Source organism: Callionymus lyra, chromosome 10 (genome assembly GCF_982586985.1).
Source record: "Callionymus lyra chromosome 10, fCalLyr1.hap1.1, whole genome shotgun sequence".
Classification (NCBI taxonomy): Eukaryota; Metazoa; Chordata; class Actinopteri; order Syngnathiformes; family Callionymidae; genus Callionymus; species Callionymus lyra.
The window spans coordinates 13,103,660-13,117,110 of NC_141827.1; the positions used below are offsets into that span (position 1 = coordinate 13,103,660).

At 40.6% G+C, this 13,451-nt stretch overlaps 1 protein-coding gene across 5 annotated transcripts in view; it reads left to right on the forward strand.

Annotated features, from left to right (window-relative positions):
- Positions 1-13,451, forward strand: part of cacna2d2a (calcium channel, voltage-dependent, alpha 2/delta subunit 2a) — a 165,306-nt gene that overhangs the window by 138,398 nt on the left and 13,457 nt on the right. For 2 of the 5 annotated variants that reach the window (XM_087800199.1, XM_087800202.1), the window contains 11 exons: positions 3,019-3,129; positions 3,664-3,742; positions 5,504-5,553; positions 8,665-8,754; positions 8,997-9,065; positions 9,323-9,397; positions 9,466-9,669; positions 9,748-9,819; positions 9,905-9,966; positions 11,064-11,140; positions 12,121-12,135. In XM_087800199.1, the coding sequence (XP_087656325.1) occupies positions 3,019-3,129; positions 3,664-3,742; positions 5,504-5,553; positions 8,665-8,754; positions 8,997-9,065; positions 9,323-9,397; positions 9,466-9,669; positions 9,748-9,819; positions 9,905-9,966; positions 11,064-11,140; positions 12,121-12,135 (904 nt within the window). The remainder of the gene's footprint in view (positions 1-3,018; positions 3,130-3,663; positions 3,743-5,503; positions 5,554-8,664; positions 8,755-8,996; positions 9,066-9,322; positions 9,398-9,465; positions 9,670-9,747; positions 9,820-9,904; positions 9,967-11,063; positions 11,141-12,120; positions 12,136-13,451) is intronic. The other 3 variants (XM_087800203.1, XM_087800204.1, XM_087800200.1) reach the window with 3 other exon arrangements.

Consider the following 13,451-nt stretch of genomic DNA (forward strand, 5'->3'; position numbering starts at 1 on the left):
TTAAAACTCTTCACTGGCTCCCAGTTTCTTTCAGGATCAATTTTAAAATTCTTGTTCTTACTTTCAGATCTATTCATGGTCAGACTCCTCCTTACATCAGTGATCTGATCCAGCCTTACACCCCAGCTCAGGCTCTGAGGTCTGTGGATCAGAATCTACTGATTGTTCCTGAACACGGTTCAGGACCAGAGGAGAGAAATCCTTCCAGACTGTTGCTCCTAAGCTTTGGAACGATCTTCCTCTCTCTTTGCGCTTGATGGAGTCTATTGACTCCTTTAAGAAACATCTTAAGATGTTTTTATTTGTTCAGGCTTTTCCTTGATTTTCTGGAACTCCTGTTGTGTTATCAGTTTTATCTTGCCCTTTAAAGTATATACTTTATTGAATATTGTTTTGATTGTTTAAGCGCTTTGTGACCCTGGTCTGGAAAAGCACTATACAAATAAAAATTACTTACTTACTTACTTACTATGTTATACACTTAATTGTTTTGAGCAGATAACACACTTTTCCCACTGAATTGTTGACACAAGATGACATGAGCTTATGCATCTTTTGCAACGTAATGCAACTTAATTCCTTTAATTGTATCACTGAAACTTTCTTCTTATCAAGGAGGTGCAGAGATACACTTGAGTCGTCCGTCAACACACATGACACTCAGATGTTTGACATCACAACTGTATGTGATCTGCATTATAAAGACTTGGGAATAAAGAAGCCGGAGAAAGATTCTTGAAGATAGCTGTGTATTATTTGTGTATTATCAGGAAGTGGCGACACAACGCTTCTCTATTCATTAGTGTTACATTTCAAATTGACTTTCTGCTGTAACCGAAGTGAACTTTGGGTTTTATTGTCTGAGCAGGTACAAGTACCCAATTTGTTTGCCTTCGTAGGTCTTTATAACGACTCCAGGGTGTGAGTTATTTCACTGATGGAAAATTCAATTCAGTGAAAATGTTAAAGCTTTCCTTCACTGGCGACTTCATGCGTGAAGGTTAATTGATCCGCAGACCAGTGGTAACGTGAGCGTGACTAATGGCTCGGCTCTACACGTGAGTCCTCTAATAATCAGATAACCTGTCGAGGATCCTCATGAACTGAAAACAATCGTGTACGTTCAGAGATTGACGTCTGAGCCCGAAGCAGCAAAAAAACAGAACCATCTGCAACTTCCCAGGTACAGAGTCTTGCTCTGCATCACCAGGATTGTTGAGGACCGAGGAACCAGTGTGGCTAATGTAGGGAATCTTCCACATGTGACCGTGGAGAATTCATTGCCCGGCCCGCAGGAGCAAGGGAACCATGAAGCGAGTGAAAGTGAGGATGAGGAGGAAGTGGATATGGGCCAATATATTCTCCCACAACAGAAACACACACTTCAAGATGTGTTAGAATATTGAGGCGGATGGGTCAGTGTGTTTAAGCTCCCTGAAAATATTGCACTTTAGGTGTAAGACGCACTTGACTGGTTGATGGTAGTAGGTAGGTAGGTAGAACTTTATTGATCCCTCAGGTGGTCTCCTTCGAAAAATTCCAATTAGCCACAGCAAATATAGCAATTTTTCATAAAAAATAAATCAAAATAAAATAAGAACAAGAACAAAGAGAAATAAAGAGAAAGAACAAGATGATACAATCTAAGTCTAAAGATAAAGAACATAGATCAAAGAGAAACAACAAAGACAAAGGATACAAAGACTAATATAGAACAGAACATCATGATACTTTTAATCCACTCCTGCCCCCGAACTCAGAATTGAGCCAGAATGGTTGGTCAGGTTAGCGACCGCTGATCGAATGTTCTTAAGACTAGATTAGTCTTGTCTGTGCAGTTGAATGTTTTCTGGCCTCTACGCTGGGATTTCCTTCCACTACCTAGTGTCGAGGATCTTCTCTGTTGTGTTTGTCAATTTGCAGTGTCAGTTTTACTTCCTCTTCTCTAAACTCTAGGCTTGTGTTTCTTTATCGCTTTAATGAAAAAAATATATAAATAAATCCATTTCATATGACTTATAAACTTGACCAGTCCAGACAAGAGATTTATTTTGACATACTAAGATACAAATGTTCAACCAATATGGTAAAAAAAACTTTTTTTTGTAGGTTTCAAAGTACAAGATTAATGTCTTACTATAAGATTCTAAACAAATCTGTTTTCTCACCATATTAAAAGATTAGTTATAGAGATAACAAGTAATTTAGGTCTTGTTTGTGTCTCTGAATATCTCGGAATTGGACATTTATCTGGACTGGTGAGGGTAATGTGAGTCAAATATACTCTGATCAGACTTCATTTAGTCGAATGCATTTCAATGAAATGACTTGCTGTGCAGTGTCCCAAATCGTGCACTTCTGCACTTGCACCTAATATTTTGAGTGCACAAGTGCATCCCGATGAGCAGTGTACAAAAATGTAGTGCGCAATGACCACTAAAATGAGTATTGATGGCCACTTTCCACCCTTAGCCGCCGCCATCTTAGTGACGTGGATGAAACTAAACCGAAGCTACGTCACCGGTGTCGCGTCAGAAGTGCACGATTTGAGACACAGCATTGAATCCTCTCCTGGATTACAGTCTTTGCTGTGCACACTTACGTCTTTGATGGGGTTGTTAGTTTAGTGAAGAACGTTGCACAAACTGACTCACGGTTCACAGTGTTAAGCTGTGGAAAGGTTCTGTTATTTTAGAAATAATAGTACTGGATTCATTCAATCATCAAGCTTCACAACACAGTTACCAAACACACCCATGAGTCACTCGTTTTTTTTAAAGTGTCTTATCATAACATAGTTATCTCAAGATACTTTACAGTTGAAGTAAGACTATAGAGGTGAAAGGAAAAACAGATCCAGCAGCTCAATAATGAGTAAATCACTCGTCACTGTACGATACACAGTAAATGATTGTTATACACCTTGATCACTGATGAATGCATGTTTTTTTTTGTGTGCACATGGAAGCAAGACAGATATTTAACCGGCTCTCCCCTGCCTTTTTGTCTGTGCCACAGGAGACCAGCGCCCCGAGGGCCAACTGCAATAAAATGATAATGATGTTTACAGATGGCGGGGAGGATCGTGCACAGGACATTTTTGAGAGGTACAACTGGCCCAACAAAACGGTGAGTCGGTTCCCACCAGACTATTACGTCTTTATCTGCTCTGGCCCCGGAGACTGTTGCAGTCTGGGAAATGTCTCGTTTTTAGAACAGTCTTCGCACTCCCGAGATGCTAAACGCCACAATCTATTGCACGTAATGTCCTCCGAGCTCCTGATTGTTTTTGGTATTTTTAACATCAATCACTTCCCCCTCCATCTGCCACAATATTGTTATTTTCCTCGGGTATTATGTGAACGTCAACAGCACTGACCTGCTGCCCGATCAGACATCTACACAGAGGTCTTTTCTTCCAAATGTGCTCTGGTACCCGCGCCTCGTGCTGCACTGTGTTTATTTTGACATCCATTTCTCTGCACTTCAGTTGCCGTCATATGTTTGTGACGTGCAGTTCAACATCTCTTTTGTCTGAGCTTCTCGTGCGAGGCGGCTCGGAGGCTAATTCCTTCACTCTGTCGCTGTTGATATGTTCATTTCTGCACTGAATTCCCTCTCACTTTGACTCTCGTTTTGTTCTCTTTTTTAAAAAAAAATCAGGTCCGTGTGTTCACGTTCTCTGTTGGACAGCATAATTATGATGTCACACCTCTGCAGTGGATAGCATGTGCTAACAAAGGTAATTACATGTCCTCATGTTTCAAATGACATAACGTTTCTCTCAGGACGGAATCAATTTAAATCTACATCAGTCACAATGGTGTTTGGTGAGACGTGATCCTCAGCTGGTGGTTAATTTGTAAAACATAAATCTGAATTTTTAAGGGGGTACATACCTAACTATGACATCAAGATGTCAACCTAATCCAACAGCTGGTGCTAAACCTTCGTTGCAGCAAACTAGACCTGAGAGGTTACTTTGTAACCTTCTAGTGTAAGAAACACACACACTTTTTGGTTCAGTATGTAACAGCAAAATAAAAGCTTGTGCCTCGTGTGATGTGAATGAGTGTTTCAGTTGCACTCTTGTTTATTGAAACATACATTTTCAGTGTTAAACACATAATAAAACACTTTAAAATAACAGTTTTCTGAACATCAACTGTGTTGCATTGCATGATGGGAATGTTCTGCTAAGATTGATCACACAAATTAAATTATGAAAAGTTTATTATATTCTTATTTATAGGTATTATTATAAAAAAAATAATGTGTTACTCTGCTTATTAGTTTCACTCATATGGAAACACATGGTCACTGAGGATAATCTAAATAGCCACTGTGTGTTTAGTGAAAAAAGTCGCTTTAAAAAAGTGTTAAAAAGTGTTGAATCAAAAGACAGTTCAATACAGAGTTGACAGACATCCAGCCGCACAACTGCTCTGGCGCCGTGATTGACAGGAGGAGAGCAGCCTGCCATTTATGTTGGACCGCTGTGACTCCGAGACTGAAGTAAAAAAAAAACTAAAAATCAGTTGTACCTCAAATAAAAAGCCTCCTATTCACAAGTTTGTTTTCCCTTACGGACCATTTAAATGGAAATAAGAAAACAAGAAACATGTTTTCCCGATCGTAACCATTGTTAGACTAAGAATTTCCGAGACGTGCAGACGTGAATTAATTTAAAACAAAGACATGCATGAGATTATGTGGGTTTATTACTATGTATAAAAGTGGCGAGAGGGTGAAGAGGGTGTCAATTTCCACAATCGCTACATTATAATATCAATTATATTGTATTTATTGTAAAATAACCACGAAAATGTTCAATGATATACAGTTGTTTTAGGCACTTCCACATCTCATAATGAAATCAAATAATAAACACGGTCAGTTTCTGGTCAATTTGTTAATCCTCTTTGATAGTGTGGGCACCTCTGGAAGGACGAAGAGAAGGTCTTGGTTTTGTTTGCTCCAACCTGATGCTTCATGTCACACCGACGTGATCAATCATGGAGTTGAATCCAGCATATGTGTGTCAGGCGTCGTGTTTGCTTGATGAGTGGCTCAGAGAACACGGTCTGTGGAGGAAAAAAAAATTGCATAATGTATTATGAACATAATGAAAGTCATCTGGGCCTTTTTAACATTCCGGGGATGCCGTCTCCATTTCACGGCTCTTTGTATAAACACTCGTGGCTTTAATAACTTGTGGAACGGAGCGAGTTATTGACCTAGACGGTCATCTCCTCCATCCCTAATCAGCAGTGAGAAGTGCCTGTGGCGCAGCATTCCCAATGAGCTTCCATTTACATCCCACAGTCTGAAGGGGTCAGTGGCCCCCGAGAGCCGCGCCCCCTCCCCCCCCCCCCCCCGGCCCCACATCATCGGTCCGTCACACGAGCTCGATCGGACGTCGCCCGACTCACCCAGATGTTTTTGTTCACAGTTTCAGTCATTTTGTGTACTTCATTGATCGTCTTCTTCTTCACGACTGCAGGTTACTACTTTGAGATTCCATCCATCGGAGCCATCCGGATCAACACACAGGTGAGATACCTGTGGTTCCTTCTTTGAATTTGTGCTGATTCTGATGATGGATGCCGTTTATTCCTAAGAGTTTTGATCATATTTGTTGATATTAGGTAGCTTTCCATGATGTTCCCATGTGTCAGACGGAGAATACTTATGGATTATGGATCAATGTATTTGCTCTCTGGTCATTGAAGTAGGCAAACCTGCAGGGCCAGTTTATGAGTTGTGTTTTTTCGAGATTCTGCCACTAGATTTTGGTTTTTTGATTATATTTCCACAAAAATGAATCAATATATTGGAACTTTCATCAGATCACAGAGAGGTCAACGATCAGTAGCTAGTAGCTAACTCTGTCTGGGTATGCTAGCTACTATGCTATGCTAGCTAGCATACCCTGTCTAGCTGTGTCTCACATCGCATACTTGCGTACTTAAACTTACTATTTTTAGTTTATAAGTGCGTTTCAATTCTTAGTATGTGAAATGTAGGGCACCATGCACACTAAATTGGCGTACTAAAACGCCCACAAAACTGGGTACGGAACGATGGACACGGCCGCCATCTTAGTGACGTACACGTTGTAAATGAAAGTTACATACATATACATGCATATACTTACAGGTGCATTTTCAGCCAGCAGTAAGAAGATGACACATCTTCGGTGCTGATACCGGCGTAAATATCTCGCAAATATTTAGTTTCTCATATTTCTTGATTAAAACTTGAAAAAAGTGCTGCCAGCAGGTGTTGGCGATACTGTTCCTACAGCTGGTTGTATTCTTTGTTAAATAGAAGTAGAAGAAGAAGCTGTCGCGTCATTTCCGAATAGTGCGTAGCAGCAGTGTTTGATTTGAGACATACTATCTGTTGAGTATTTGAGTACTAGTTAGTTCGTACACTATCATGATGCATACTAACCCCCAGTGCACTAAGTATGTCATTTGAGACACAATTAGCTACTACATGTGTGATGCTGAGATGCAGCTACAAGTAAAAAAAAGTCTAGTGTAAATGAAAAGCAATAAACTAACAATTTGTATTTTATGGAAATTATTACTTTATTAAAGCTTCTTAACAGGAAAAACACCACTTTAGACTCATCTGAACTATAAATACTTTAGACGTTTTTTTAATGAATCTTCTGCTCAAACATGTTAAGAAGATTCAATTGTTTTATTATATTCTCCGCCTCACGTTTTGAGACATGCCAGGCGACTTTAAAAATATCAATGCATCACAGATATTTTTAAGATATTTAAGATAAGATATCTGCTCGTCTTGATCTCAACTGATCAAACAAAAATCCTTCCATCTTCAAACGCATTTCATGGAGACGACACACTCTTCTGTACCGAATGATTTCCCCTGTATCTCTACGTAGAAAATGACTCATCTTTTCCCTCCTCCAGCCCCGGAATAGACTGTCAGCTGTTCCATTAACTCCCACAAATTTATATTCACGTATGCACCTCGTTCTCTAATAGGATCCCCAAATGTGACCGACTCTAGCTGCCATTTACTACATTTTTTGCTGACGTTCTTAGCAACGACGGAACACAAACACCTAGTCAGTGACGGTCGATGTAGTTTGTACATCTTTACTTATTTCTTGGGGTTTAGTAGGATCTTAGAAATAACAAAAAAAGGAAGAAAATATCGAATAACTGCATGTTTTTCAACACTTTTTACACAAACATATTATATCCAATGAAGCTGTTTTTCTTTACTTCAGTTTAAGTTTCTTGGATCAGATTGTTTGCTGATGTATGAGACAAAAATAAAGCTTTTAATATTTGGAGCGTCATCAGGTTCAATCACTTTCTCTGTTTGTTCTCGCAATCGCTCTTTTTACATTTCCGCTGTATGGCGTGAAAAGGTCTTTCTGTCACTGTCCTGATGGAATGTCTCCCCGTGGCGCGTTAAACCGGACTTTTATTGAGCTAATAATAGAATAGGTTACGCCTGTCAGCTCCTCGCCGTTCCAGCGGGGGGGGAATCAAGCGGTCACAAGCATGATGCTGAGGCGGCGGCGTGCTGATACAAGCATCACTTATTGTTTCAAGGAGAGCAACATAAGGGGTCGACCGCAGAGGTCAGGATTTTCATAGAAAAAAATTCCCTTCTCGCTGCAGAAATGTAAATGGGGGGGAAAAGGTGTCGCAGCAGTAAAATGGATGTTTCTTGACTGAACAGAAGAGAGATACGTGGAAACAAATGTGTTTTTACGAAGATTCAGTTTAATGCTTTACAAAAAAAAATGCAGTTTTTAGAAGCTTGGGGAAAAACAAAGAGTATACTTAAGTTCAACTAATGTGTTGATTCAAGTGTGTCTTGGACTCTATTGTACTCATCAGTATGTGTCTGTTTGTACAAAACTCTCTTTAAAGATATTTACATTAGAAAATGCACTTAAGCCCCGCCCACTGAAAAGACTTTTCTGAAAATCAATCCAGGGGTTCGGGATTACAGCTCTTTGGAGGAGGAGTGATTACGTCATAATTGACTTCACTCTTGTAACCTCTCGTTCGCTGAGATTTCAGACGGGGGGAAAAACTTTATAAAGTTATGACTTAAAACATGGTCATGATGAGAGTCTTCAACATTTGAAACATGTAAGTGAATCAGGGGAGTTGGGTTGTTACATTAGTTGCTCTTTAAATATATGAGGTAAAGATTCCTTTTGTCAGTGTGCAAAAAAAAACCAACACAAAAATGAATAAATGTTGTGATCAGTGACTCATTTAGCCTTCTGTCATTTTAAATGGCCCTTGCCCGTCATGTTGACACTCACTTAATGACTTCCTATTCAGATTTTGAGGTGGATCAATAGCCTTCTCACAGAAAGAGACATTTGCATGGTTCTGAAGAGAAAGAAATAATAAAGTGAAAATGATATATCATTCGTGGATTTAACCTCTGACCTCTATTCATTGTGACTGGGGCTTGTTGACAGGGAAGCCTCGGGGCTTCACGTCCTGACGTTGACACCTTTAATGTGATTTTAATAGCTCTTTCATAATAATGAAGAACAGCCTTCAGGGTTTTAGTACCTGGAGGTTTGTGCCAAGAATTCTTCTGTGAAATTGTGTGTGTGGTGTTTTAAGACTGGTTTTTCTTGGTTCTCAGGAGTACCTGGACGTCCTGGGTCGACCCATGGTGCTGGCTGGTCCCAAAGCCAAGCAGGTCCAGTGGACGAATGTTTACCAGGATGCTCTGGTAAAATATTTCATCAGCTCACAGATAGGGATAATACTACTAATAATAATAATAATAAATAGATAGATAATAATAAATATTAATAATAGTAAATAATAAATCATTTAAATGAACAGTGTTTTTTGTTCATCCAGCCATGTTGGGTGTCTGTTGTTCTAGTGTTCTTGCTCATAAATGTGTTGATAGTATGTGATCATCATCAGTTTTCTTTAAAGAACAAAATAAATCCCCTTTTATTTCAGGGTTTGGGTCTCGTAATCACTGGTACGATGCCGGTTTTCAACTTGACTGCCGATACCTCAAGCTCACAGGTAAAAATTCTACAGATGTTTTTTGATTTTTTTTCTTTAATTCATTTTCAGGCCCTCCTTAATTTAGAAACATAGTTCATCAATATCATTGTTTAAAATCTACCGTTAAAGCTCAATCTTGACTCTGTCCGATACAACAGCTCCCCCGTGAGGTGACCCGCTATATTACAACCATCGTATGGGAATACGACATAGACGACGTCAGAAGGTCCTGTTTTGCTGAAATATTTCATGTGATTTTTAATCTGCTTTAACAGAACCAGCTTATTCTGGGCGTGATGGGAGTCGACATTGCAATTAATGAGATCAAAAAGAAGACGCCGACTTACAGAGTGAGCAGGATTTATTTATAAATAAAGATGTTTATTCTTTGGTTTTACTCATTTCATTTTTTTTTCAGCTTGGAGCTAATGGCTACACCTTTGCCACCGACCCAAATGGCTATGTGTTGCTGCATCCTAACCTGCAACCAAAGGTGTGTATGATGAACAAGAGGTCTGTGAACAAGGTGATAATATTCTCGTGTCTTCAGATCATTAACTTCCGGGAGCCGGTGACGCTGGACTTCCTGGATGCTGAGCTGGAGGACAACAACAAGGAAGAGGTTTGCCAGGTTCCTCTGTGAACTGATCAGGACTTAGATCTAAAGTAGTGACGTCTCTTTTTACCTGTCATTTCCCAGATCCGCCGCCAGATGATCGAAGGCGTTCCAGGGCAGAGGAAAATCAAGACGCTCATTAAGTCGGTTGATGAGGCAAGTCATGGATATACTAAACTGAATCAGAGTAATGTCCCTCGTGTTGTCCCCGAGTTAGTGAAGGATCTTCTGTCTCCCGCAGAGATACATCGACGAGGCTCTTCGCACGTACACCTGGACCACCGTGGACGGCACAGACTACAGGTAGGTTTGAACTGCGATGTCGATGAGAAGTCGTGGTAAACATATGGCAGCGTAAACCTGTGACAGAAGAGCAGTTGTTGCTCGGTCCTTCTACACAGGTATGTTTTAAGTTGGTTGTTACATTAGGCTGTTTTCAACAGACGTGTCATTTGAAAGTGTCGAACAGAGATATACAAATGTGAAAGTATGAAAAGGCAAGAAAATATTTCCTTCCTTTTGACAGTGTTTAAAAAAGAGATTTAATTAGTACTTTATAATCCTCTGGTTTAATTTCACGTGATAATCATTTTCAGGGTTGTGAATTTGGAGATCAGGAACATGAATCCAACTACTCTACAGGCAGAATCTGAATGTTGAGTCGTTAATCTGTAGTTCTTAGATACCAAAACATGCTGTTTATTGACCTGTAACGTGTTCAGATCTGGCTGGAGTTTTTTACTTGTGACTATTTTTCAACTGAGAAGGAAAATTATGTCACAACACGATCTGGATCTTATAATCCATGTGTGTTCTTGTTTAGACTATTTGAACAGTTTATTTTGGTGTTTAAACAAGAAGGAGCTGTCTCGCCTGCAGTTAATACAAAACTCTGAAGCGATAATTCAGATCTATTCATGGTCAGACTCCTCCTTCCATCAGTGATCTGATCCAGCCTTACACCCCAGCTCGGGCTCTGAGGTCTGTGGATCAGAATCTACTGATGGTTCCTGAACACACTTCAGGACCAGAGGAGAGAAATCCTTCCAGACTGTTGCTCCTAAGCTTTGGAACGATCTTCCTCTCCCTCTGTGTTTGATGATCTACTGACTCCTTCAAGAAACATCTTAAGACTTTTTTATTTGTGCAGGATTTTTTTATCTTCTGGGACTCCTGTGTTTATCTTATGTGTCTTGTTCTTTTAAAGTATATATTTTAACTGTGTATTGTTTTTAATTGTTAAAGCACTTTGTGATCCTGGTTTAAAAAGGCGCTTTACAAATAAACTTTACTTACTTACTTACTATTCATATTTTTTTTCTACTTTAGATTTGGACTATTTTAAACAAAGGAACATTGTCTATGTTTGTTTCTAAACGCTTGTTTCCTTGTGACCTCAGTCTAGGGTTGGTACTGCCCACTTATAGTGAGAACCACCTCAAAGCCAACTTGAGTGACCAGATCCTTCAGGTGCAGTGTAAGTACCAGAGAACCCACCTGGGGACCCTCAGTCTCGCTCGCTCTGCTCTCTCCCAATGAAGCTCTTACTTTAGTCAGGTGTTCAACATCATCATAGCGAGCAGGTGTCGCCATCCTCTCCTCCTCTTCCTCCTCTTCCTCCTCTTCCTCCTCTTCCTCCTCTTCCTCCTCCTCCTCCTCCTCCTCCTCCTCCTCCTGGTCTATAAACTCGCTGATAGGCAAGATCTTGTTTCTCGAGCCCCCCAACTCTTCTCCTGCCCCCTTCCTCCCAACTGTCTTCATATTGTGCTGTACAATGGTGATGTTTTTTCTTCGCTCCGGCGGAAGAAAAAAAGAAATGAACAGACAGAAAGGTGAAAGCTGTGGTTGTACTGCGCTCCTCAGGTGAAAATAATGGTGACATGTACTATTATTTTTTTTGCCAAATGCTCTCGCCTCTTCTCCACCAAGCAATGATTCTGAAGCGTCTCAGTACTTTGATGTGTTTTTGGAAGCGTGTGAAAACTTGCATGCTTTTCACTCTTAAGAGTTTTATGATTTCCTCAATGTTTTGTGTCTATTTTATGTTGGGTCGTGTTTGATGTTTTCAGCTTTGGAATCATTGGGATAATAAACTCCCACATGACCCAGATGAAGGGCTTGTCTAATGTGGGAGTTTGAGTTTTTGTGGGTCTTAATACCCGTTGTCTTTTTCATTCCTTCTTTGTCCTGACCCACTTTTCCTTCTTTTCCTGGGTTTTATTTCTTACTTTGCTGGGACTCCCAGTTTTACATTCCTGTGTGTTTTTCATTTTTTGTTCTCAACTGTTTTTTGATTTCTCTTGTGTCTTTTTTTTAAAGAAATTGCTTTCCTTCTTTTAAGAAAACAATATTTTTATTCAAACATTAATTGAATAAAATATTGTCTGTGATCCCCTCCTTCCCACCCAATCCCCTGTTTCTTTTTTTGCTCTCTCCTTCTCTGATGGATCCACACAGGGCTATACATCAAGGGCAAGTATACTCCATATTGGTCCACTTCCCTTCCTTTTACCTACTCCCTCCTACCGCTTCCTCCCCTTACCTTTGTGCTCCAAACCTTCTCCCGCTGCCCTCCTTCTCCTCCTCTTCCTCCTCCTCCCCCTCTCCGTCCCCAGTCCTGCTTGCTCCCCTTTCCTGCCCATGTTGCCTTCAGGTCCCCTGTTTTCCTCCCTATTTACCTTTTCCTTCCTAATTCTTTCCGTCCCGCTGCAGCTCAGATATCCAACATCTCTCACGATGGCACCTTCAACCCATCCCCCCCTCCCCCCCAACCCCCTGCTACACAAAACTCTACTTTAAAAAAAAAGAAAGACCTGTCTTGTCTTTCGTTCCACTTCAGTCTGTCTATCTCAGTTAGAACACAAAGAAGGGTTTTCTTTCCTTCATCTTGCTCACCCTCTGATTGATACACTGTTCCCTCTCCATGTATCCTGCCTATCTTTGTCTTATTCAGATGATGTCAGTTGGTCATTAATGTCTCAATTATAGAGAGACTTTAGTGTAGTTACGTGACATCACTTTTATAGCTGTAACAGCGACCGCCATGTTTCTTATTGGGCCTGATTTACGTGGACAGATATATTTCATCAAAAATTACACATCACATGTTGGCCAAGAGCTTGGAGTGAACTTGTAATGTCGGCCTTGTGTGCTTCGTAGGAAGGTTCATGCTGTTGTCAGATATTTTAGTTAAATATTGTCTTTGAGCTATTAAGGTAAGGTAAGGTAAAACTTTATTGATCCCTCAAAAGGTCTCCTTCGGGAAATTGTTTATAGAATTGTATTGTCCTTCAGACGTACTGTAATTGAAAAATCTGACCATTCCCTTGTAAATCAGGCTCAATATGTCAAGTAAGATCTTAATTGGTGATAAGAATCTTTAATGTCAGTCAACAGAAGTGGAGGCCACCTTCAGTCTAACCCCTCGGGGCTCAGCTGTCCACCCAGGTCCACACCACACGTCGCGGTGCCGCCCCGGAGGCGCAGCGCCCCGAACTCCCGTGTTGTTCCTCTGTCACACCCCCTGCCTTTCATCAGCTTGTCTTCCCTCCTTCCTCTCACCCTTCAGACTGCCAGGGTCGCGGCCTTACTCCTTCTCAGTAACCCTGACCCCCGGAGGTGCACGGCATTGTGGGCGCAAAACTACCTGAGCACTCGATTTTTACTGATAAAAAAATGTCTTGTACCTGTTTGACACCATGATATTTTTCCATGTTGTGCTGTTGCTCCTCGATCATGCCCTTCACAATGCAATGCATCTCCTCTGATTGTGAGTCTCTTGTGAGCCC